The 26971-nt window shown below is 46.9% G+C and overlaps 1 protein-coding gene and 1 pseudogene across 4 annotated transcripts; one reads left to right on the top strand and one right to left on the bottom strand.

The window, feature by feature from the left end:
- Positions 1-1153: 1153 nt before the first annotated feature.
- Positions 1154-26971, bottom strand: TRPV2 (transient receptor potential cation channel subfamily V member 2). 3 transcript variants are annotated; one of them, XM_081271836.1, is made up of 15 exons: positions 26652-26971; positions 24995-25288; positions 22242-22375; positions 20020-20310; positions 19072-19370; positions 11807-11980; positions 11206-11361; positions 10554-10649; positions 9022-9092; positions 8370-8535; positions 6032-6098; positions 5598-5926; positions 4111-4238; positions 3159-3238; positions 1154-1351 (listed from the first exon to the last, which is right to left on the bottom strand). In XM_081271836.1, the coding sequence occupies exons 2-15, from the start codon at positions 25180-25182 to the stop codon at positions 1257-1259; spliced, it is 2274 nt and encodes a 757-aa protein (XP_081127962.1). In that variant the 5' UTR covers positions 25183-25288; positions 26652-26971; the 3' UTR covers positions 1154-1256. The 3 variants fall into 3 exon arrangements, with proteins under 3 accessions (XP_081127962.1, XP_081127961.1, XP_081127963.1); XM_081271835.1 differs by having other exon boundaries at positions 10554-10652; positions 26652-26968; XM_081271837.1 differs by lacking the exons at positions 24995-25288; positions 26652-26971 and adding an exon at positions 23437-24987 and having other exon boundaries at positions 10554-10652.
- LOC308636426 (developmental pluripotency-associated protein 2-like) lies at positions 15287-15853 on the top strand (annotated as a pseudogene). The gene has a single exon. The product of its transcript is annotated as a developmental pluripotency-associated protein 2-like (transcript).

Genomic DNA, 26971 nt, shown 5'->3' with positions numbered 1-26971 from the left:
ATGTAGTTCAGCACAAACACCCTTCTTGGCTTAAACCAATCAGTTCAAATAAATCCCCCTCTTGTAGTAACCAATCACCCCTACCCAACTTGTTTCCACCAGTGAATGTGCTAATCATGTTTTAGAGTTGTTATTTGATTTTCCCGCGATGTGTGATGATTTGCTAAGAGATGCTATGATGTACTTGGGGGTCCCTGCCTTCTCCAAAGAATGTATAAAACTGCTGCAAACCCTGGGCTCGGGGCCTCTCAGTGTCACCAGTTGCTGTGTGCATGCGGAGGACTGAGCTAGCTCGCAATAAACACCTCTTTGCTGTTTACATTGATCTTGGGTCTCTGGTGGTCTTTTGGGGGTCCCGAATTCGAGCATAACAGAAAGAACTGCAGAGGCAATCATGAGACAGCACTTTTGAGCTAATCTCAGAAATAAGTATAGGGTTTTAATGGAGAGGGGCAGAGAGAGGAAGACTTCTAGCAACAGCCAAGTCAAGGGGTCAAACACAAGGTCCCTCAACCAGCATGAAAAATTCGATGAAAATTGATTTTTCACCACATTCTCCGGCAGGCAGCAGGAATATAAGGGAAGATGTGTCTGGAAATGCATAGGCAAAGTCGTGGAAGGCTGAGGATTCCTGAGACAACACTCTCTATACCCTGGGAACCTCTCAGGCCTACAAAGTGCAGGGATGACATGTTTGTCTTGGGTCTTAGGAATATCTAAGGAATGAAATTGAGCACGAAGTTCAAGTGGGTGAGAAAGCAGTAATTCAGATCCTGAACTAAACCAGAGAGCTCAAAGGAGACTGTCAGACATCTTAAAAGTGGATTTAATGGGTGTCTGGTAGAGGAAGGGGGATGTGTGTGGCTGCCATGACAGCAGGCACAGAACCTCAGCCAGTAGCCTGCCCCAAAGAAGAGGACAATCCCAGGACTGAGGGCAGAAGGGAGTAGCTAAGGGTTTCTGGGCTAGACTGATCCCAAGAAAAAGTGGGATCAGTCTAACCCTATACCCAGAGGCAGAAAGAGACATGCAGATATTACTAAACCAAAGTCCCCAGCAACGTTGCTCAATAATAATGTTTCCAGTAGAGTTGGTTGTGAAAAAAAAAAAAAAAAAAAAAAAAAAATATATATATATATATATATATATATATATATATATATATATATGCCAAGAAAATTAAAGATCCCCAGAGCAAGCTTGTGTGGCTGGAAAGATTCTTCACTCTATCCTGCTGGCCTCCTGCATATGGACCATCAGTGAGACTGAAGCACCTGAAGAGGAAGATGGTCTTCCTTTGAGGCATGATCCTCCCCAGGTTGGGAAGCCAGAATGGGGTTCTTCATGGAACCTGTAAAACAGAATAGGGAACACTGTGGCTTCGCCACTGGGTATATCCTCAGGAGGCAAGTGCCAGGAATGGGAAGGGATCTCAGTGTTTCATGAAAGCCCATCACACCTTAGGGACAGTCCCTCTCCCTGCCTCCTTACTTCCATAAGAATTTCCTGAAGCCCTGTCATATGCCAGTCAGGGATCACCCCCCCCCCCAGAAGCTTAAAGTCCCTTGAGGTCACAGGCCATGTTTCAAAAACAGAACATGTGAGACATGCTAACAAGCAGGACAGAAATGGTTTAGGAGCTTAGAGAGCTCAGAGGAGAGAGGAGACACATTATGTTGGGATGATGATGGGTTTGGACATCCAGAGGGGCAGACGAACACTTCCAATAGAGACATGTCCAAGTGAACCAGAGAACAAGGAGTCTGTGACCCAAGTGGCTGCCACGTGGACAGAGGTGTGGGGAATGGATTAGATTGGGCCTTGACCTCAATATTGAGGAGTGTGGCCTCCAGACAGTGGGAGGTATTGTGTATTATGGGCTATGGGGAGTTTTGTCTACATTAGTAGAAAAAGCATGCAATAAACCTGAAGCAGAAAGACTTGTCTGAATGTCAGGTTGTAGGATGGGCCACCCATGCAGAAGCAGGGTAAATGAGAGGCAGAGGCACAGGGGTGAGTTGCTGCCTGAAAGATCAAGGACTCCAGGTGAATGTAGGGGAGAATGGGCAGAGACCTTCAAGGCCTCCCACCTGGGTGTGGAGAGTGTGCCCAATAAGGTAGTCCCAAGGCTATTCCTGTTGAGAATGTCAAGTTTGCATTGAGAACAGACAGGTGTGGAATGTTGGGGGCAAAATGAAGGCCAAGATGACTCTCAAAGTCTCAGTATTGAAGTAAAAGAAGGGCGGTGCAAAAAGAGGGTAGAAAGGAAAACTAATGGCATGTGAGGGCCAGGAGCTGGGAAACCAGCAGAGCGTCCCTACAAGGCTCATGAGAGACTCAGGGAAGCTGTTTGGGATGAGGGGGCTGGGGCCACAGGCACAAGCGGGTGACATTCTTCAGAAAAGAAAAGGAGAAAGGAGAGAAGATGAGCCAACAGAAGACAAGGTGAGAGCTCTTGAAAGTTCCAGAAAGAAAGTACAGGATGTAGAGAGTTAATCCTCAGAATAGGCCTCTGAGGTGGAAGGAGACAATCCGTCTCGGCGTTGAGTCAGCCAGGTGGGAACCAGAGGAACCATCCTCTGCCAACAGAGAGGATGAAGACCTCAGACATGAGGTGAGGGAAAGGGAATGGCTTCTCCCAGGATGTGAAGGGGTTGGGGTAAAAGGGGATGGAGGCTTATGTAGTAGGGGAAAGCTCACGAAAGCTGGCCTGCCATACTAGAAAATGCCCCAAGAGCCCAGGGAGATGCCATCTGTGCTCTTCCTAACTTGTGCCCCTGCTGGGCCCCCAGGCTGTAGCCAAGCATGACAGGCAGCAGATCCTTAATAACCAACTGGATGGGCAAATTACAACCCCAACAAGAAGAGAACATGGGAGTGAGGCAGGGAGAAGGCTGGGCTGGAGGAATCACTAAGAGCTCCCCAGGTGACTCCCTGAAAACAGGTCAGCAGGTGAGTTGAAGTGGAGTAGAAAGGAGGAGACGTACCATTTTCAGGGGGCAATCGCTGTGGCAGGAGCAGGCATGGAGTGCAGCTGCAGAGCAGCCATGGAGGAGGCCTCAGGGTCCCAACCCAGACCCTCCAAGGCTGTGTGGCCCAGAAGATGCACACATGTGCACATGCCCCAGGGCAGGGGCTCCAGCCCCACATCTACTCACCAGGGGCATTGCCTTCCGATGGTTCCTCACGCACTGTGGATAGTGTCTGCTCCCACGAAGCCCAGTTCACTTCCTCCACCCTGCAGGCAACAGAGAGCTCTGGGAATACAGTGGTCCAGGCTGCTTTGTCCCAGAGAGGGGCTGAACCCCCAAGTGGGTGAACTATGAAGAAACTCTCATGGACCCAGGGATAGTGAGGAGAATGAGATTTCTCTACCCTTCTCCCACAAGGCACTGGGCCACCCACATCGCCCCAGGAGCACAGCCCTTGTAGCTACTAGACTAAGTCCCCAGAGCCAGGTGCCTGCGTGGAGGAACAGGTATCCATCCCTCCTTTCCAGCTATTCGCAGCAGCCTGGGTTGCACAGAGCAACTAAAGAGGAATTGAGATCAGGTGTGTCTTTGTGCTCTGGATTCTGGGGCCTTTTTGTGGCTGCTTCTCAGACATAAACCCTTCATCCTATACCCCCATTCAACGGCTGCCTCATGCTATGCATTGTCTCCAGGTTCCCTCTCCAGATGCTCCAGCCTTCCCTGAGTATGGAAGGGCTTGTTCTCCATTTTAAGGATTACATCTTCAAGATCAGGCTGAGAAAATTGGAGGACCAGCCCAGTTGGGGAAGGCTAGTGTGCCTGTAACCCCAGCACACTCTGGCTGGGGTGAGGGGTCGCCAGGGAAGGGCCTTCAGTTTAAGACACTAGGAAAAGCAGACGGCCAAATAGGCAGAACCACAGGCAGTGGCAATCTGGGGACTGTGAGATCCAGCATCCCTGATCCAACCTGCCCAGATGCAATCCCTTGGCACTCCTGGGCCTTGCCTCTCCCACCAGACCTGACTACTGGCAGCTGTCTCCTGGCTTTCAGGAGAGTAAGACTGGCCTACACTGCTAGTGGGCCCTAAGGATTGCTGGATTAGCAAGGCCCCCACCCTTCCCTGCCCACTTCACTTACCTGAAGCACCAGCGTTCATCAGGGGTGCCATCTGGCCTGGTGCCAACTTTCAGTAGCACACCTGCCCGTTGCTTCTTCCTTCTGCACCACCAGTAGCCATTCTCCATCTCCAAGACAGAGATGGCTTTCTAGAAATAAAGGATGCATCAGAAAGAGCAGCCTGGAACACTGGAGGGAAAGGTACACAGGACAAGAGGACTAGGAATATACCCCACAGCAATTTATAGTATAACCCAAAGCCCACTAAGCATGTGGATTCAAATCCAGCTCCAAGGCCTGATTACCTCTCTGAATCTCAGTCTCCCCATTTGTAAACCAAATGGTCCCACTTTACCTATTAGGAGCACAGAATGAGAGCTCTGTGAGGGAAGGGCTTTGTCTTATTCTTTGCTGTGTGTGTACTACCAAGAACTGTTCCTAGCCCACTTTACCTACTAATAATAGGCAGTCAAGAAATACTAGCTAGGGCTGGGGCTGTGGCTCAGTGTGAGGCACTGGGTTCGATTCTTAGCACCACATATAAGTAAATAAAATAAAGGTCCATCAACAACTGAAAAAAATAAAAAATAAAAAATATTTTAAAAAGAAAGAAAGAAAGACTACATAATGTTGGGCGTGGTGGCACACACCTGTAATCCCACTAACTTTTGGGGTTGAAGCAGGAGGGTCACAAGTTCAAGGCCAGCCTCAGGAACTTAATGATACCCTCAGCAACTAAGTAAGGCCTGCCTCAATATTTAAAAAAAAAAAATTTTTTTTTTGACTGAAAAAAAGGACTGAGCCAGGTATGGTGGCACACACCTATAATCTCAGCAACTCAGGAGGCTGAGGCAGGAGGATTGCAAGTTCAAAGCCAGCCTCAGAAATTTAGCAAGGCCCTAAGCAACTTAGCAAGACCCTGTCTCAAAATTGAAGAAATAAAAAAGGGCTGGACAATGTGGCTCAGTGGTTAAGCACCCCTGGTTTTAATCCCTGGTACTAAAAAAAAGAAAAAAAAAACAAAAACAAAGGGGGCTCAGTGGTCGAGTGCTTGCCTCTCATGCATGAGGCACTGGGTTTGATCCTCAGCACCACATTAAAAATAAATAAATAAATAAAGCAAAGATATTTTTAAAAAGATTACAAAAAAAGATCAAGGATATAGTTTGTGATAAAGCGTTCCTGGGTTCAATTCTCAGAGTCAAAAAAGAGAAAAAGAAAATAAATACTAGATAATAATAATGAAAATGACTACATTGACCACCCACTAGGCACTGTCCTGAGCACTTTTTATCTCTGAGCTTATCCTATCCTCACAACAACCCTACTCAGGAAGGAATGAATGAGGGAGTCCAGAAGTTGGTCCTGCTGAGCTCAGCCCACTCAGTTAGGTGCAGGGCCCTGGACAGTCTCCAGTGGGATGGACCAAGCTCAGCAGGGTCCTGGGCACCCCTCAGCAAGAACACAGAACTCAGAGGGGGGGTTGGGGGGAGCCTCATTTGTGGCACCTGCAGCTTCCAAATGCTCCAGCTATCCGTGGCAACGCTGTTGACGGTCTCGCTCATGAGAGCAATGAGCATGTTGAGAAGAAGGACGTAGGTGAGCAGCACGTAGGCCAGCAGCAGCAGCAGGACTACCCCACGGAAGCGCAGCTGTTCCTGGAAAGCCAGCTCACCCATGCCAATGGTGAACTTGAAGAGCTCCAAGGAGGCATCCAAGATGCCCCTGTATGGTGTTGCCTCATCCTCCTGCTCTGTCCCAGGCTGAGCTACCTCGGTGGCATTATTTCCTGCAGGGGTTCCAGAGTCCCCAGCCTCACGGCTTAGGCTCACCAGGGCTGTGGGAGGGTGGGAGAGGGATCCTCAGCCTGAGACCAGCCAACCGCAGCCTGAATGTGCGCAGGGAGGGTGGGGGAGAGGTGGGGACCAGAAAGGGCCTTTACCTACAGCAAAGCCGAAAAGGAAGACCAAGTAGACCAGAAGGAAGCGGAGTAGGTCCCTCAGAATGACCTGGAACACACAAGTCAGGAGGTGAGTGGTGGCTGGGTCACTCACTACATATGATCCCAGACCCCACAAACACGGTCCCCGTGTATAACACACACACACACACACACACACACACACACACACACACACAAGTGCATACACAGGCCCTGTGTAGCCACACTGAGCAGAAGGGTCTTTTAAACATCTACCTCAGATTGAATCATTTTCCTACCAAAAATCCTTCAGCAGCAAAAAATTAAACCGAATTATCATATGAGAGGCTGGGGTTGTGGCTCAGTGATAGATCGCTTGCCTAGACGTGTGAGGCCCTGGGTTTGATCCTCAGCACCACATAAAAATAAATACATAAAGCTATTGTGTCCATCTACAACTAAATGAATAAATAAATAAAATTTAAAAAATAAAAACGAAATAAAGGTATTGTGTTCATCTACAACTAAAACAATAATAATAATAATGGTTAAAATGAGGGGCTGGGATTGTGGCTCAGTGGTAGAGTGCTTGTCTAGCATATGTGAGGCGCTGAGTTTGATCCTCAGCACATACAAGTAAATAAACAAACAAATAAATAAATAAATTTCACTAAAAACATTTTTTAAAAAATGGTTAAAATGAGAGTTGGGACTGTGGCTCAGTGACAGAGCGCTTGCCTAGCACGGGCGGGACCCAGGTTCAATCCTCAGCACCACATAAAAATAAAGGCATTGTGTTGTGTCCATCTACGCCAAATAATAAATATTTTTTTTAAAAAAAAGGTTAAAATGAGCTGAATGCAATGGTTCACACCTGTAATCCCAGCGACTCAGGAGGCTGAGGCAGGAGAATCGCAAGTTCAAAGCTAGCCTCAGCAACTTATCGAGGCCCTAAGCAATTTAGTGAGGCCCTGTCTCAAAATAAAAATTAAAATAAAAAGGGCTGGGGATGTGATTCAGTGGTTAAGTGCCCCTGGATTCAATCCTTGGTACATAAAAAAACAAAAAAAAGTTAAAATGAGCCAGGTGTGATGTATGAGGTTGAGAAGATGAGGCAGGAGATCATAAGTTCAAGACCAGTGTGAGAAAATTAGTCAGACCTTCAGCAACTTAGTGAAACCCTACCTCAATATAAAATAAAATGAAAAGGGATAGGGATGTAGCTCAATGGTAGAGTGCCTATCTAGTGTGTACAAGGCCGTACGTTCCATCCACCAAAAAAAAAAAAAAAAAGTTAAAATGGTAAACTTTATGTTAGGTCTATTTTATAAGGTTTTTAAAGTATTTTATTGTAGATGGATACAATACCTTTATTTTGTTTATTCATCTTTATGTGGTACTGAGGACTGAACCTAGTTCCTCACACATGCCAGGCAAGCGCTCTGCCACTGAGCCACAGCCACAGCCCTCTACTTTATATAAAGTTTTGTTGTTGTTGTTCGTTTATTTTTGTTAAAAAAAAAAAACAAAAACAAAAACAAAAAAAAACCCTCTAGGAACCTTCAGATTCCTCCCCCTGAACAAAGCCCCTTGGACAAAGCCCCGGGCCCTCCCTGCCTCCTGGCTCTGTCTCAAGCTCTGTTTGTTCATCCCCTTTTCCTTTGTTGTTAGGATCCTTCCTCTTCAACACTGGTGGCTGAATCACACTTTCAGGTCTGCACTTGACCACCACCTCTTGGGAGAAGCCATCACTCTCTCAAGTATCCTCTGTTCCACATTCTGTCACAGTGTCCTCCATATTTCCTTCACAAAATCTAGCAGTTGGTGGCGTTCTCAGTTGTGGTAATTTTCTTAGTGTTTTCATCTCCCCCACTGGACTGTCAGCTTCAGGAGAGTAACAACTTGTCTGTTCTGTTCACTGAATATTCTCAACATGTAGAGCAGGGCCTGGCCTATAGCAAGCACTCCCTAAATGTTTGAGGAATAAATTGGATGGACACAGACACATGCAGATGCCCTCATGTCACAGGGCACAGAACACAGATGAGTGTATGTGCCTATTCTCTGTTCCTTCATGAAGAAGGATACATGTGCCCAGCCCATGTGTAATACCTCTAAGCACACGTGTGTGCATGTCTATGTATGCAGACTGGAGCAGGTGTGTGCAAACATGCCCTTGCTTAAGGTGACATTCAAAGAGTGACTGAGTGAACAACTCACAGCAGACACACTCATGCCCTCTTCTGCCCAGGTTATCTGTGGAGGAAGGCTTCCGGATGCTGGGGACAATGGGAGTCCCACTGGGCTGTGATGGCCAGCTTTGTCCAGTCTGGCTGCCCCTGGGTTACCTTTCTCTCACCTTCTGGATCATGACGCTATAGATGCCTGTGTGCTGGAAGCCACGTGTATAGTAAAGCAGGTTCAGCCAGCCCAGAACCAGCGAGGACACAAGTAGGGGCAGGTACCACTCGATGGCCATGAAACACAGCACCTGGGACAGTACCGTGAGCAGAGCCTGGAGCAGACTATAGGGGGGCAAGATCTGGGTTACCTTCCCATCCATCTGTCAATATTCTCCCAACTCCCGCTGGCCAGCACTGACCACTACTGCCTCTCCCACCACAGGATGCCATCCATCTGCAACCAGACCCAACAGGACCTGACCTCCCTCTTAGGCAAGTTATTCAGCCTCTGTGGATTTCAGTTCCTTCCCCTGTAAGATGCGCATAACAACAATGGCACCTACTCATAGAGTGTCTTTGAGGATTAAGTGAGACACTACAAGGAAAGAGTCGGAGGATCCACGGTTTCAGTAAAGGTAACAATCACAGTCATCATCTACAAGGAGAGGAGCACAAAGGAGCCCTAACTGGGTGGCAATCAGGACTCCCAAGTCTAGCTCATGTTAGGAACTTCCTGGGCCCAGCCTGGCACCTTCTGCCACAACAGCCTCTCCCAGACCTCAGAGACCTGGGAGGTAGGGGAACAGGGGAGAGGGAGATGCCACATACAAGAGAATTTCAAAGTAACTGTCCACAAAGGAGATCCAGATGAACAGACGTCGGCGCCAGAAGTACCACAGCTATGGAAAAAGACAGAGGGGTGTGAAAGTTACTCTCCAAGCCCAGACCCAGTCTGGCTGCCCCTCAGGGCCTGGATCCCAGCTCCCTATTTGTGCCATGCACACTGTTGTGGGAACCTGACCAGCCCACCTTAGTGGTGAAGGCAGTAGCTTTGACTTGGAAGGGATTCGTGAATCCTGAAAACCTAGATAGCTTTCAACCTTCTTACTAAAAAGAATAAGCCTTAGCTGAGCATGGTATTGTGCAACTATGGGTACTCAGGAGGCTGAGGCAGGAGCATTGTTTGAGCCCAGGAGTTTAAGGTCAGCCTTGGGCAACTTAATGAGACCCCCATTTCCAAAAATATAAATAGTCGGGCACAGTGACACACACATATAATCCCAGTGACTTTTGAGGCTGAGGCAGGAGGATCGTAAATTGGAAGCCAGCCTCAGCAATTTAGCAAGACTCTGTCTCAAAATAAAAATAAAAAGGGCTATGGATGTGGCTGAGTGGTTAAGCACTCCTGGATTAAATCCCCTGTGCAAATATATAAATGAACAGCTATCTGGACACAGTGGTACACGCTTGTAATTCCGGGTACTTGAAAGGCTGAGGCAGGAGGATCACAAGTTTAAGGCCAGCCTCAGCAACTTAGCGTGACTCCGTCTCAAAAAATAAAAGGGGCTGGGGATATGGTTCAGTCATAGAGCACGCCTGGATTCAATCCCCAATAGCACCAAAAACAAAAACAAAGAAGAAGAAAAAGAAGAGCAGCCACCTGTAAATACCAAACAATTCTATAGGCCTCCTGATGCTTGTGGATCTAGATGAAGAGCCCAAGTGGACCTAAGGAGTGCTCCTTCTCCCACCCCTAGCCTCCTGGGGCGCACCCTGTACTCCAGCCAACCTGGGTTTGGTGCCTGCATCCTACTGACTCTGAGAAGGTCCCATGTCTTGGGCTTCATCCTGACTCTGAAAAGCTTGAAGCATTTCTTTTTCTTTTAATATTTTATTTACATTTTAGTTCTCGGCAGACACAACATCTTTGTTTGTATGTGGTGCTGACGATCGAACCTGGGCCGCACGCATGCCAGGCGAGTGCGCTACCGCTTGAGCCACATCCCCAGCCCCAGATTGAAGCATTTCTGACTAAAGATGTCCTCCTGCAGAAGATGGGCTAAGCTCCACCTGCCATCGGCCTTCTGTGCTCCCCAAGCAAGGAACACCCCAGCCAGCTAAGGGACCCAGAGGCAAAGGCTTTCAGTTTGATTCCCAGGGGAGAAGAGCCTTCACTACCAAGAAATCAGAGAAGCCATCTGCTATCCCTCAGGTATCCCAAAAAGCATGGCAGGATGAGTACCAAGGCCCCAGAAGACAGAACCAGCACCTGTGGCCCTCAACTGGGGTAGGGCTGGCTGGTCTGAATAGGACTGGATATGGAAGTGATGTAGGGTGGGGAGATGGGCAGAAGCCCTTACCTGGCCCAAGAGGAGGTAGATTCCCCCAAGCAGGATCAAGATGTGGCCCAGCAGCAGCATAGAGTTTCCACCTGTCGCTTTCAGCGGGAGGAAGGCCTGCTGAAGATACACACACGCTGATAGAACCTGGGACCTGGATCCTCCCCCTAATGGCTGACAGACCATGCTGAGACTCCACTACAGAGAGGGAACATGGGCTCCAACCAAGCACCCCTGGATTCCAGTCACTTGAGAGGCACGTTATATAGTGGTTGTGAATGTGGGGTTTGGAACCAGAATGTCTGGTTTCAAATCCTGTCTCCACCCCTTACAGTCTGTGTGAACTTGGGAAAATTACTTAACCTCTCTGTGTCTCCCTTTCCCCAAATGAGGATGATAATAATTAGTTATCCCTGAGAGATGTTGTGAGCATTCACTTTTTAACACATGTCAGTCACTTAGAATACAGTTGCACATATGGTGAGCACTGGATCAGTATTCACTACTATTATTGTTGTTAGTTCTAAGAGGCTGGCCTCCATAGACCTTGGGTATATCCCTCAAGCCACCTAAGCCTCAGAGTTATCCCTTGTAGGATGGGGGTCCCTGCCCATTTTCTTCCAGGGTTGCTTCAAGTAGGCTTCCCCCAGAACATTTCCCTCCTTGCCCTTGCCTTCTCCAGAGCAGGCTGGTGGTAAGCCACAGCAGTGAAGACCAACATGTAGATCAGGTAACTCAGGAAGTTGAAAAAGAACCGGGGGATGAGCAAATCCCATTTCGCCTGCAGCAGTTTGTTCAGTGGTTCCAAAACCACCATGCGGTGTCGGTGCTGGGGTGGGAAGGGGAGAGCCATGTTTAGGTAGAGACAGGGGATGGATAGATAGCAGGTATAGACAGAGCGACCACTTCATGTCAGGCTACCTGTAAGGGCCAAGGGAAATGGAGAGGAGTAGGGGTGGGGGTGGGGTCCCACACCACCTGTGAGTCCCAAATCTTCCCTCCCCACCTGCCTCCACCCCAGCCCTCCTGATCCTCCATTCCATAGCAAGTGCTCGTCAATAAGAGAGACCTCAATAGTTGCCTCTAGAAGACCTTGGCATGATCCCCGGGTTGGGTAGGATTTAAAGTGTGGAATAAGTTCGGGCCTGGCAGCCAGAGTCAGGGTGTGAAGCTATAACCCCACTTGCACAAGAATGGGGCAGGTGTGGTCCATGAGGCAACCCTGATTTGAGCCAGGCCCTTTAAAAGGCACCCCCACATCCCCATAGGCTCACCGGGCTTTTGCAGTGAAAGGCAATGATCTCCAGAACTGAGTTCTCCTCCCAGCTGTCCACAGAGGCCAGGTCATACAGTGACACCCGAACAGGCCCATAGCACCACTCGGTGAACTTTCGAGAAAGGGGCTGGCACAGTCCTGAGAACTCCCGTTGCAGGATGTGCCTGAAAATCTGCAGGACAGCCCCATGAGCTTGCTGGACCCACTCCCAGTACTGATCCTGGGTCAAGGCTGGGAAACAACCAACACCCTGCAGAGATGCCCACCATCTGCAGAGGCACGGGGCAGGCTCCCACACCCCCTGGAGTCCCCAAATGGCTCCTTCCCACCTGTCTCTCTACCCCAGCCTTCCTGGCGCTCCATACATGGGTCTTTGTGTGTCTTAGCTCTTCCACACGTCATGCCCGCTCAGCCACAGGACAGCTCTCATGCCCACCCTTCCACAGATATGCGGGCCTGCCGGCCAGCGAGGCTCTTCCTTCCCCCCTCCTGTCCCTCTTTCCTGAACTCCTTAGATGGAGTCCACATATACATGTATATGCACTTCTGTGGTCAGAGTACAGAACTTTCAACAGAATAGAAAGGGGTCCCGAACCTGAACAGTTAAGAAACAATTTGAGGCCTGTGTGTGGTGGTGCATGCCTGTAATCTCAGGCTGAGACAGGAGGATCGCAAGTTCAAAGCCAGCCTCAGCAAAGGCAAGGCACTAAGCAAGTCAGTGAGACCCTATCTCTAAATAAAATACAAAAATAGGGCTGGGGATGTGGCTCAGTGAGTGCCCTGAGTTCAATCCCCAGTACTAAAAGAAAAAAAAGAAAAGAAACAATTTGATTTCACAAATGAGAAATGGGGGAAAGAGGGTACAGATGGGAGGGCACACCCTGGATTTCAGTCACTTGAGAGGCACGTAAGCAGGCACTCCGGGGAACATGGAGGGCAGGAAAAAAGTATTAAAACTTCAATGTACAGTAATCCCAGGTAGTCAGAAGGCTGAGGCACAGCAGGATTCCAAGTTTGAGGCCAGTCTGGGTGACTTAGTAAGATCCTGTCTCAAAGTAAAAAATAAAAAGAACTAGAGATAGAGCACCACTGGGTTCAACCACCAATACCAAAACAAAACAAAAAAAGATTTTTATTTATGTTTATTTTTATCTTTAACCACCCTCTTTTATATTTTATTTTAAGACAGGGTCTCACTAAATTGTTGAGGCTGGCTTTGAACTTTTGTTGTGGGGAGGGGGTACCAGGGATTGAACTCAGGGGCACTCGACCACTGATCCACATCCCCAGCCCTATTTTGTATTTTATTTAGAGACAGGGTCTCACTGAGTTGCTTAGTGCCTCACCATTGCTGAGACTGGCTTTGAACTCGCAATCCTCCTGTCTCAGCCTCCTGAGCTACTGGGATTACAGACGTGTACCACTGCCACCGGCTTGGCTTTGAACTTTCTTTTTTTTTTTTTTTAATATTTATTTTTTAGTTTTCGGCAGACACAACATCTTTGCATGTGGTGCTGAGGATCGAACCCGGGCCGCATGCACGCCAGGCGAGCGCGCTACCACTTGAGCCACATCCCCAGCCCTTGGCTTTGAACTTTCAAGCCTCCTGACTCATTGGGATTACAGGACTGCACAATCACACCTTTTATTTTTTATCAGGATGTTTTTATCTTCACCTTTAAAAAATGCCTACTTTCTAAGTGTTGGCCCTGTATAACTGCAAAGGTTGTGAGGGCTTTAAAGGTTCAAATACTAATAAGCTAAAAAAAAAAAAAAAAAGAAAGAAAGAAAGAAAGAAAGGAAAAAAATGAGAGGTGGATCATGCTTATTCCTTCTACCAAATAATAATAATAATAATCTAGATAAATCAAATTTTAGGCATTTAAAATGGAACTGCAGGTGTGCACAGTGGTGCACACCTATAATGCCAGTGGTTTAGGAGGCTGAAACAGAAGGATCACAATTAAGGCCAGCCTCAACAATTTAGTGAGACCCTATTCAATTTAGTGAGACCCAGACTCAAAATGAAAAATGAAGGGCTGTGGCTCAGCAGTAAAGCACTCATATAACATGTGTGAGGCCCTGAGTTTGATCTTCAGTACCACATAAATAAAATTTTTTAAAAAAGATATTATGTCCACTTGCAACTAAAAAAAAATTATTTTAAAAAATAAATAAATAAATAAAAAAGGAGCTGGGGTTGTAGCTTAGTGGTAAGTTGCCCCTGAGTTAAATCCCTAGTACCAAAAAAATAAAATAAAAATAAAAAAATGGAACTGCAAAAGTCTGAAAGAAAATGCAGATATGGATGTGCTATTGTATATAATTTTTACATACAACTATTATTTTATAATATATAAAATTATGTAACAGTTCCCTGTAACAATCTATATAATTATATACAGAATATAATGATATAATAATCATATTACATATAAAATCTTGTGGAAGGAATTAAGCAATACAATAGTAAAACTAAATAAAATCTTAATTATACATGCAGACATAATTTTTTTGTGGTATCAGGGATTGAACCCAAGGCCTTGTGCACTTGTGCATGCTAAGAAAGTACTCTACCACTGAGTTACATCCCAACCCTTGTTTTATTTTTTGAAACTGGGTCTTGCTATGTTGCCCAGGATCTTTAACACCTGGGCTCAAGTGATCCTCCCACATCACTTCCCAGGTAGCCGGATCTACAAGTGTGTACCACCATGCCCAGCTATAAATATAAAACTCTTACATTCTGGATGGCAAAAAACACACCATAAATTTTTCTTTTTTATATACATTTATTTATTTATTTGTTTGTTTATCTATTTCTTTATTTCATGCTGAGGATCAAACCCAGTGCCTCACACGTGCTAGGGATGCGCTCTACTGCTGAGCCACAACCCCAGACCCTACTTTTTTTTTTTTTTTTTTTATGCTGGGATTGAACCCAGGGCCTTGTGCATGTGAGGCAAGCACTCTACCAACTGAGCTACACCCCCAGCCCACCATAAATTTTTCCAAAAAAAAAAAATGGAGGCTGGGGTAGTGGCTCAGTGGGTAGAGCACTCACCTAGCACGTGTGAGGCTCCTGGGTTCGATCCTCACACCACATAAAAATAAATAAAGTATTGTGTCCAACTACAACTAAAAAACAAATATTTTTGAAAATATAAATAAAAGAAGGCGCACATGGCATGGCTGTCCTGAGCCCTGCTGCCTTTGCCTTCTCCCGGTGTTCCTGGAAATGTCAGGCTCAAATGACAGGGTCACTGAGAAGAACTTGGTTGAGGAGCAATTCGATGAGGAAAATGTGATTTTAACACTGGTCCCAGTTACAGAGGAACAAGAATAGCCAATGGAAACAAGTGTTTCTTCAACTGCGGAAATCAAACACGAAGTCTGCCTTCCTCAAACAAAACCTACCTAGGCTATAACCACTAGGCTATAACCCTAACCCTCTGCCTCTTGTAAAATACCATCCCTTCCCTTGCCGACCATTTTGCCTCCAATTAATAAGGTTTCTCGGGGTTACTTTGCGAAAATGGTGCCAACAATTTGAGTACTGATGGCCAGAAAATAGAGGTTTATTTGAGGCTACAGAAGCATGCATACCCTGAACAAAGATATGATATTCCTGAAACATCTCAGGAGGCCAGATTGAAGCCAGTTTCCAGGAAATGGAAGGCAGTGGTCAAGACAGCAGGGCTTCAGGAAAGTCGTGATAAGGTTAAAAGAGAGGAAGAGACTAACATGGTTGAAGTGGTAAATTCAGCTCAGGAGTCCATATGGGCATCTTGGGCAAGGATCGCTGCCACAGCCACTCAGCGCAAGGCTGTGAATTTGTGTCCCAACTCTATTTCTCTGGAGGCCTTTTTGATGCAAACCTCTGGTGTCAGGTGGAGTGTGGTCCATGGCCAATTTCTTTCTGCAGAAACAGCAGGCTGGGTTCACCTGCAGTTCCATGCAGGTCAGACTTGGGTCCCTGACACTCCCAAGAGGATGATTTCCCTCTTCCTGTTACCAGCCTGTATTTTTCCACCCTCGGGACTAGAAGATAATCTGCTATGCCCTGAATGTGTAAAAAGGAATAAGATGATGATGATAGGATTAATTATAACAAGAGAGAAAAAGCAATGCATTGTAGGATACCAAAAGGTGCCACCTTAAGCAATGTTAAAGTACTATTTTGATCTGAAGGCAATTGAGAAGAAACAGACAAAAAGTTTTTTGCTTTCCTATTATTGGCCCCCAAACAGGACATAAATTTGCAAATATTCCTCTTCCCCTCCCAGGACAAGTGGTGGAGAGCCATAGGTAAATCATCACACAGCCTGATGATTGCTGGGCTGGTTCCTGACCGTCTTTCATTTTCAGTGTCTCCTGATCATTTGTGTCAGACTCAAGTATTACTATACTTTTTTTTTTTAAGGCAGAGCTAGGTTTATGGGAAAACTGAGCAAAAGAGTTCTTTTATACTTCTCCAGTTGATGCGTTTAATATTAATTTTTTGTGTGTGTTTACTGAAGATTGAACCCAGGGACACTCTACCACTAGGCTATAACCCTAACTCTCTGCCTCTTTTTTTGTTTGTTTGTTTATTTTTTGGTACTGGAGATTTAACCACTGAGTCACATCCCCAGCCCTTTTAATTTTGAGACAAGTTCTCCCAAAGTTATTTAGGGTCTCGCTAAGTTGCTGAGGCTGGCTTTGAACTTGCAATCCTCCTGCCTCAGCCTCCTTAATCGTGGGGTTATAGGCATGCACCACTACTGCCAGCAAAACTAGCCCCTTTTTATTTTTATTTTAAGACAGGGTCTCACTAAATTGTTGAGACTGCCCTTGATCTTACAATCCTGCCTTAGCCTCCTCTAAGTAGCTGAGATATAGGTGTGCATTATTGCACCTGGCTTTAATATTAACATGTCCTATTAGTGTGGTACATTCCTTAATTGATGAGTCAGTATTGGTATATTATTAATTTTGGTGGGGGGTGGGGTTACAGGGATTGAATTCAGGGGCATTCAACCACTGAGCCACCTCCCCAGCCCTATTTTTGTATTTTATTTAGAGACAGCGCCTCATGAGTTGCTTAGCACCTTGCTAAATTGCTGAGGCTGACTTTGAACTTAAGATCCTCCTGCCTCTGTCTCCTGAGCCACTGGGATTACAGGCATATGCCACCAAGCCCGGCCTTTTATTAATTATTAACTAATTATAATGAGTTATTATCTGTAATTATAATGAATTATTATCTTTATGTGGCACTGAGGATTGAACCCAGGGCCTCACACGTGTAGTCAAGCACTCTACCACTGAGCTACACCCCAGTTGTATATTTGGTTTCATGCTTTTTGTTGAACATCTTATGATTTTGATCCGTGTGTGTGTGTGTGTGTGTGTGTGTGTGTGTGTGTGTGGTGTGTGTTACTGGGGATTGAACCAGGAAAACACTACTATTAATCTATATCCACAGCCCTTTTTATCTTTTATTTTGGTATAGGGTCTCACTAAATTGCTGAGACTGGTTGGGGGTTGGAGATACACATTTGTAATCCTAGAGACTTGGGAGGCTAGGTCAAGAGGACTGCAAATTTGAGGTCAGTCTCAACAGCTTAGCAAGACCCTGTCTAAGAATAAAAAGACTGGGGGTGTGGCACAGTGCTAAAGCATCCCTGGTAACCCCCGCCCCCCCCCAAAAAAAAAAGGTTGCCAAAGCCAGCTTTGGATTTGCAATCCTCCTACCTCAGTCTCCCAAGTAGTTGGGATTATGGCCCCCACCACACTGGCCACTGACTAAGGTTTGACATGTATCCAACATTCTGCATGATAATTCATGGATTGCTTCACGGACCTTATGCTCCTTCCCTCAGTTCTACCTGTTTTTTCCTCCCGCCAAGCCTCTATAAATCAGATCTTTTTACTGTCATAACTTTGCCCTTTCTAGGATGCTTTATATTTAGAATCATACACATGTATTTTAAAATAATCTGAAATATGTATTTAAGGTCTCTTCATGTCTTCATGGATTATTTTTTGAGTGCTGAGTATATCCATTCTCAAGATATATCACAGTTCATGTATTCATTCAGTTACCGACAGACACCTTGGTTGCTTCCAAGTTTTGGCAGTTATGAATAAAATTGCTATAAACAAGCAAAAAATGCAAATAAAATAAAGACATGATGTCCATTTACAACTCCAAATTTAAAAAAAATATATGGGAGGAAAAATTGCAAGCACTGTAATAGACAAAATACTAAGTCCATTAAAAAGAATGGTTACCAATCAATATGAAGAAAATATAATAGTAAATCTAATAGCAAAGGAGGCAAAGGATATCAAAAGACTGTCTCCTAGTAAGAAACCCAGAGTTGGGAGGTGGGTGCAGTGACTCACGCCTATAATCCCAGAGGCTTGGGAGGCTGAGGCAGGAGGATCGTATGTTCAAAGCCAGCCTCAGCAACTCAGTGAGGCCCTGAGAAACTTAGCAAGACCGTTTCTCCCTGGGTTCAATTGCTGGTCCCAAAAGAAAAGAAACTCAGGGCTGGGGGTATTGTGGTAGAGTACTTGCCTAGCATCTGAAAGACCCCAGTACTTCAACAGAAAAGAAAAAGAAAGAAAGAAACCCAAACAACTAAAAATATTCCCCTATGTTTTACAACACAATTTATTGACTGACTGGTCTGCTTATAATGTATAAATAAACACACACATTGAAGGTTGTTTTGATTTGGCATAAATTTGACATTTAAGAAATGTCCCCGATGTTTCCTGTTTTAAAGGTTTTGTCACCAACAGGTGGTGCTATTGGGAAGTGGTAGATATTTTGGAAGGCGGAGCCTACAGAGAAGAAGAAGGTTGCTATAAGCCCTTGAAAGGGATTCTGGATTCCTGGTTCCTCCCCTCTCCCTGCTTCTCAGATCACCATGAGATGAGCAGCTTTGCTCCATCATATGCTTTCTGCCATGATGTTTTGCCTTTCTCAAAGTAACAGGGCCAAGGGACCATAGTCTGAGACTTCTGAAACTGTGAACCAAAATAAATCTTTCTACCTTTTAAGGTGATTCTCTCAGGCATTTTGTCACAGTGACAGTAAACTAATACTAAGGTTCAACCTGAAATTTTTTCTTATGGATAGGAACGCTTCATTGAAAAGTGGAATGACCAGTGCTCTGGTCTACCACTCAGGCTCTTTCCACAGATGTTTCTGGCTGAGTCCTGCTGCTTCCAAGAAAGAGAGAGACAACAGGGAGGGGGACAGCAGCTTACCTCAATTTTACCCTCCTTGGCAGCCAACTTCAAGGGTGTGAGGCCCTCCAAGTTGCAAATGTCTTCAAGCTGCACAGTGGGGCAGAGGCGGGCCCCTGCTTGGAGAAGATCATCATACATGCGGATCACCAGTGCACTGTTCTCTTTAGAGTTGTCTGCAATCATCACCAGGGCATGGAGGGCTGTGTTCCCCAAGGAGTCAGTGGCCTGCAGGCTAGCACGTTGGTGCGGATTCTCCAGGAGATAGGTCACCACATCCCATTGCTTAGTACAAGCAGCCAGAGATAGAGGCAGCTCACCTGTGGATGGGGAAGGGGTCAGCTTGGGCCTCAGGCCACCCAACCAAGGTCCTCTCTCCCCTGCCTCTTACACTATTCTTTTCAAGAACCCAGAACATTGTCCCTTAATTCAGACTGATTAAATCCATTTTTTTTTTTTTTTTTTTTGGCAGTGCTTGGGATCAAACCCACAGCCTTATTGTGTTCTAGGCACACACTCTACCACGGAGCTACATCTCCAGATTCCTCAGTCAAGTCTTGACACAGGCCAATGCTAGCATCCGCCTGTCCTCCCTGCCTGGGATTGATGCATGCTGAGCCTCCTCCTCAGCTATATGAGGATACAACATATCTTAAGGGCTGGGGATGTGGCTCAAGCGGTAGCGCGCTCGCCTGGCATGCGTGCAGCCCAGGTTCGATCCTCAGCACCACATACAAAGATGTTGTGTCCACCGAAAACTAAAAAATAAATATAATTCTCTCTCTTAAAAAAAAAAAAAAACATTTCTTAAGACACCTTGCTTTTGCAGGCAGCCTAGTGGTTTGAAGAAGGGTATCAGGGTCAGACACATGTGGGTTTAAGTCCAGTTCTGCCACAGACTAACTATGTGAACTTGAACAAGGACTTGCCTCCTCCACACCTCAATGTATCCAAGAAATGTTCACTCACCAAAATAGAAACAAGTTCCCTTTCTCTTCTGGAAGAAGTGGCCACAGGCACGGGCATGCACATCTGCCCCATTCTCCACCAGGAGCTTCACACATTGCAGGCTCCTCTTCTCAATGGCAATATGCAGGGCACTGTGGCCTCGGTAGTACTCATCCGTGCACTGGGCATTAACCAAGGGCTGCGGATTGCCAGAGTCTCTATCGATTTGCAACAATGGAAGGATGCAGGCATTGACTCCATCCTGAAGGTTCAGCACCGCCTTCATCAGACATGTCTTCCCTGTGGAGCCCTCTGTGGGAAAAAGGGAGTGGAAGGGGCACACAGTGCTCAGAACCGGAGCAACTGGGCTGCCTGCCAATGTGCAGCAAGCCCAGGCTCCAAAGTATCCCATGGGAGGATAAAAAAAAGATTATTTCTGTATACTACTGGTGGGAGCATGGTTATGTAGCAGAGTATTAAGACTCCAAACAAGCCAGGCATGGTGGCATACACCTATAATCCCAGCAGCTCCAGAGGCTAAGGCAGGAAGATCATAAGTTCAAAGCCAGCCTCAGCAACTTGGAGAGGCCCTAAGCAACTTAGCAAGACACGTTCTCAAAAATATATATATATATATAAAGGGCTGGGGATGTGATATATATATATAAAGGGCTGGGGATGTGATTCAGTAGTTAAGCGCCCCTGGGTTCAATCCTGGGTCAAAAAAAAAAAAAACCCTCCAGGCAACAGATATTAAAATCAACAGGTATAACAAAAATTTCTGAAAGGCTGGGGATGTGGTTCTAGTGGTAATGCGCTCGCCTCGGGGTGCTGGGTTCGATCCTCAGCACCACATAAAAATAAAATAAAGATGTTGTATCCACCGAAAACTAAAAAATAAATATTTAAAAATTCTCTCTCTCTCTTTAAAAAAAAAATGAAAAAAATTTTCTGAAAACAAAGTTTCTAAGACATAACTCATCACAAATGCAACATAGTATATCCATGAGAACATTCAGAGCAGAATTTGTAGGTGATCCCCTCCACTTAATAACTCTGTCTCCTCCAGCAAGTCATTTGGCCTCTCTTAACCTCAGTTTTCCTCTTTGAAAAATGGGGATATTTGGGGGTTATTGTAAAGACCCAAAGGAATAATAATAAACAAAATGCTTAGCACCAGAGGGCCTGGCACACTGGAAATTGAGGCCAAGAAAAAAAACTATAAATGATCTAAATAGCCAACAAAAAGAAATGAGTTAAGAGGCTGCAGTTGTAGCTCAGCGAGACACTGGTTTTGAACCTCAGCACCACATTAAAATAAATAAATAAATAAATGAAGATATTGTGTCCATCTACAACTAAATTTTTTTTTAATTTTAATATTTATTTTTTAGTTTTTGACGGACACAACAACATCTTTGTTTGTATGTGGCGCTGAGGATCTAACCCGGGCCACACGCATGCCAGGCAAGCGCGCTACCGCTTGAGCCACATCCCCAGCCCCAACTTTTTTAAATTAGTTAACTAAATTGTGGTAAATCTACACAATGGAAAACTCAATCTTCAATCATCAGACTGAGGGATGTACTGAAATGGAAAGTGCTACCAGACATATAAGATGCATTAAGTATGCAGGGAACACATTACAAATTAGCACATATGACAAAGCCCCAATTATATAAATATATACCTGGCATTCTAAGAAAGTCTGAAAAGATATGCTGCAAGCCAGTAATGGGGGCCCAGAATGACAAATTGTTTTTACCCTTGACTTCATAAATTTCCTTACTGTCCTAATCTTCTAGAGTGTACATATGTTATTTTTCTAATCAGTCCAAACAATAAAGATATTCAGACACTGAGCAAAGATGCTCTGCAGCAGGGGAAGAATGTATATTACATATCTCAATAATGCTGCTCTTTTAAACAGAGAGAGAGAGAGAGAGAGAGAGAGAGAGAGAGAGAGAGCTTTGAGTAGCCACTTAGCCACTGAAATGGACTTTGAGTGGCAAAGACAGGTTGGGAGCCTGGTGGGGTAGGGTGGGGGCAGGAGGTATGGCCAGAACTGTATAGGGGCCTGTCTCCAGTCAGTTCTATTTGCAGGGCCCTCAGCAGTCATTCTAGCAGAGCTGTGGAGAATACTCCCCTCTCTGATCCTGATCATGGTCCAGGCCCACTCATTCAGTGCAGCTCTCAGCCCACAGGACACCAGAGCCCAAAGGTGGCCACAGGGCAGGATCTACCTGTGTATTCCGAGTCAGTGAGGTACTTGCTGGTCCGGTTCAGGTACTCTTGTAGCCCAGCCAGGTCTTCAGGGACACCTCGGGTGACCACGCTGAAGAGTCGATCGCGATCAAAGCGGTTTGGGTCTGGCTGGCTGTGGGGGAGGTAGTTTATGATTCTTCCTGGAGAAGGGCCATTTCCCCTCCACCAGAAATACCCCCATCCCAGGGAGTCCTGTAAGCACTGCTCACCCCAGGTTGAATGGGATCCCTTCTGAGGGCCTCTGCCTTCTAAGGCAGACCAAGGTGACCCCAATTGCTCAGGAAGGGGGTTGCTGTTGGGGCATTAATCTGTTGCATCCCCAGGACTCCCTAATCATCACTGATAATTTCAGCATCAACTGTGTATCATAGGCCAGGAACACTGATGTTTCAGAGTCATTATCCTACAGAATCTTTTGGTGCACACAACTTATAGTCTAGAACTTTTATACAGTTCTGGACAGGGTCTCAGGAGGCACCTAAAGACTGATGGTGGCTTCATGCACTAGTGACCTTGACGAAGAAACATCTGGGGATGTGGTTCAGTGATGGAGTGCTTGCCTAGCATGCCTCAGGCCCCAGATTCCATCCCTAGCACCACAAAATAAAAATGAAGAAGGAATGGAGAAAATCTCCCTCTTCCTCTCAGAAACTACATATCGATTGATTTTAGAGTACTCTGCATTTTTAATCCCCACTCCAGGCCTATAAGTTAAAAAGAAAGAAAAATGGGGAAGTTTCTAGAAGGAATCACTCTTTTCTCCATTAGACAAACAAGGAGGTGAAGGAACTTGCCCAAAGTGATAAGAGTGCACAGCCAAGTCTCTCACAGGGGTTATCTAATAATAGTTTCAGATTCTGGACCCCAAAGAGAGTTTAGTTAGCAGGAGGTTTCCCAGAGATAGTCAGAGTAACACACGGACCCAGCCCTGCAAATGTATCAGTCACTGACCAGAGTTTTACTGAGAAACTACACTTCTGGGAAATCTCTCCTACCTTCCCCAGAAGGAACTTCCTACTTCATTCGAATCTAGTAGATGAAGAAGGGGAAAGGGCATGGGGCCATGTCCATATTTATACCTCTGAGGCCTGAAACCATGATTGGGAGATATGAAGTGATAACCAACGTACAAGGGCTACTTGATGCTTTGGGAACCCTCAGGCCACAGCTTACCATCTCCTGGAATGAGTCAAACCACATAAGGGCTGATGATTCTCTGATGAATAAGATGATTGTTGGAATCTGTCACGATGGTATTAGAACCAGCCTCGGCCTCCTCAACACCAGGAAGCTGCAGTCTGCCTCATCCTGGTCCCATGTCTATCATTCCCCCAGCAGATCACATGGCCACAACATGGCTATAATGACTCCACGGCTGGCTTGAGAGTAGGGTGAGCAGTCTGGCTGGCAAAAGTGACCCTTTGGACACTTTCTGCCACCAGAGTAGCATCACAGGGTAGGGAAGCTCAGGGGACATTGCAGGGCCCATTCTCTCTCTATCAGGCTAGCAATACTACTTCCAGAAGGATGAAACTGTCCCAGGTATCCTCTCCTGGTGCTGAATTGGATCACGGTCCTCCAGCACAAACAGCACAGGGGCTCTAGCCTGGGAGGGCAAGGCTGGTGGCCACACCTCAGGCATGAAGAGGGAGGAAGGGGTTTCCCTGGCAGTCTTGCCCAGCCCATGTGGATTTTCCAGCCTCATGGGGTAAAACTCACACTAAGGGTTATGCCAGGTGCAGCTTCCTTTGACTCCTAGCAGGACTGAAAGCAGGACCCCTGGACTTACAGTCTAACTAGCAGAGAGACCACAGGAAAATCAAAGCACAGAAACTCATCATCCTCAGTCCCCTAGGTCCACATCCCCTGGAGACAGTTTCATCCTTTGGGACAAAACCCAAGAATTGCTTGGGACACTTGCAGATATCCTTGCCTCTGTCCCTGGATGGAGTATATATGGAGATCCTAATATATCCCACAGGTTCCATGACAGGGTTGGAGGATTTTATAGCTAGGTTAAGTACTTTGGAGCTGGAAGAATGTGTCCCTCTGAAGAAAAAGATAACCTCAGAGAGCAGAAGACCAAGAATTAAGAAGGTAGCCAGGTGTGGTGGTGCATGCTTGTAATCCCAGCGACTTGGGAGGCTGAGGCAGGAGGATCACAAGTTTGAGACCAGCCTCATCAACTTAGCCAGACCCTGTCTCAAAACAAAAAAATAGTGGGGCTGGGATTGTGGCTCAGTGGTAGAGTGCTCGCCTAGCACATGCGAGGCCCTGAGGTTCAATCTTCAGCACCACATAAAAATAAATAAAATAAAGGTACTGTGTCCAACTACAACTAAAAAATAAATTTAAAAAAATGGGGCTGGGCACATAGCTCAGTTGGTAGGGTGCTTGCCTTGCATGCACAAGGCACTGTGTTCAATCCTTGGCACCACAAAATAAATAAATAAATAAAAGGGCTGGGGATCTAGCTTGGCGGTAGAGCACCTCTGGGTTCAATCCCTGATACCAAAAAAAAAGGGGGGGGTTGGTGAATAGGAGAAGGAAGGGTGGTGGGAATGGCAAACCCCAGAGAACAGAGTGAAGGTCCCCCTCTGGGGCCCAGCAGCCATCAGAGCTAAGCCGTACAGAAGAGGCACCGGTGCTGGGCTGGCTACTGAGCCTAATTGGGGTGCTCTGCAGAAGCGGAGTGGGGGGCCCTTTGCCCCATCTGCATTTGTGGCCTCACCTAGGACCCAGTCCCTTTCGGTAGTTGAGGTTCACTTTTATCTGAGGGGAGGAGTTCCGATCCTCGCCCTGGAATGGTGACTCCATGGGGGGAGGCCCATGCTTTCCTCTGTCCACCTCAGCACCATCTTCTTGGTTTTGATCTGATGTCTCTAGCCTGAAAGCTGGAGGGCTGGAGGGTGAGGTCATCCTGAAGGAAGGAGACTGCTCAGACCAATTGGAACTTCTGTGGAGATGGAGATGTCAGGGGTCCCTTCTTCCTTGAAGCCCAGTTCTGGGTTAGTCTGGTTGGAGCCTGCAGAAGAAGAGGTTTAGAAGTTGAAAGTCTGTAGATCTACAATACAGGATCCCAGCCCTGTAGGAGGGGAAGTGAGTGGGAAAGGAGAAGGGAAGAGCCCAAGAGGAGTGAGGAGCCCTGGGGTATAAGGACGGCCCAGGGACTCAACATGGCCACCTCTTTGATGCAGTCCCACAAAAAGAGCCATGGCTGTTGCCAACTTCCCTCTGGGACTTCCTAACATCTGAGAGGCCACAACCCATTCTTTTACCCAACATCTTACTGGCGGACAATATTCACCACAGATAAAACTGAAGCTTCTGGGATGGAGCAGAACATCCAATTCCTCACCACAGAAGGGAAGAGTTCTAAGGAAACCAAGTGGAAAGCCACCGGTCCATCCAGCCCCTAATTTGTTCCCAGGGAAACTGAGGGACAGAGGGGGAAGTGGCTTTCTCAAGGCCATCAGTGATTAGCAGAACCAGGTCTAAAACCATCTCACTCTCTACCATGAAGTTCCTCTTCAGTTCTCAGATTCTCTCAGGGTCCATCTATGTTTTCAATTTGACTCATGTCTGGGACATGAAAATGTCATCTCTCTAGGGGCTTCAGAATGGGGCAGAGAGCCCCTCCTTGGCTGATCAGCGCCTTCTGCCTTCCCAACTGGGCTGGGCTTAGGGAGATCAGCTGACAACAGCCATGTCACCCTCACAGGAAAACTGAAACCACAGCCTCTATCACATGGCGGGAACTGGGATGCCAGTTAGGGTCCCGGAGCCCCTGATCCCCAGTGGGCAGAAGTAGAAAGAAGGGAAAAGAATCAGAGCTGGGTCGGAAGACAGCAAGCAGTGAGAGAAGTGGGTAGGAGTCCGCCAAGAGGAAGCACAGAAGAGGAGGGCCCAGAAGGGAAGGGGACAGGGGACGGAGCTGCTGCTTGCAGGGCCTGGGCCCACTCCCAGACAGCTTTGGGCTCCCAGTGCCTTCTAGGACCTGAATGGGGCTTTTCCACAGAGTAGCCAGGGAAGGCCAGGGCCTGTCTGGCAGCCTCCACTTGCAGTTTGAGCCTCCATCTTTCTGCCCACACCAGCGTCTTACTCGAGCCACAAACCAAGCAGCCTAGAGTTTATGTCCCCAAACCAATCCTGGCTCATAGAACCCACTATTCCTAAGCCCAAGCTGCAACAGCTGTCTGTCCAGCCCCATTTCACTTTTTTTCTACCATGGGACCCTCCTGGGACCCCATACACACTGGCAGCAGAGGCAGAGGTTTGGAGGTCCACGGAGAGGGAGCCCCATACAGACCCTGGCTTCAGGCTGGCTTCATTGTCAGGCTTGGGGCCGATCCCCTCCTACCTCCCCCCGGAATGGCCCACCAACTTACCCCGCAGGCTGAAGCCAGGGCGTGGCGTCGGCTGGCAGCGGCAGCTGGGATCCCCGAGTCTCTGGGGCGGCGGGGGCTCCGAGAGGAAGTGAAGACGGGAGGGGCGGCTGGTGGTGACAGCGGCGCAGCAGCAGGAACCACCCCACTCAGTCGGAGCTCCGAGCTCCAGCTCCAGTGCTACCTAGGGTCAACCTCAGCCAAGCTGAGGGAGTGCGGATCTTACTCTCCCCGGTGAGGACCGGCTGGCCAGCACAGACTGACCATCTGGACCACTGGCCACACCCTGCTCTAGGGAGACTCGCCCCGCCCCCCACGGTTCC

This window comes from Spermophilus citellus (genome assembly GCF_964194105.1).
Source record: "Spermophilus citellus genome assembly, chromosome: 17".
NCBI lineage: Eukaryota > Metazoa > Chordata > Mammalia > Rodentia > Sciuridae > Spermophilus > Spermophilus citellus.
The sequence above is the reverse complement of the archived record's forward strand: the minus strand, read 5'-3'. Positions and strand labels throughout refer to the sequence as shown.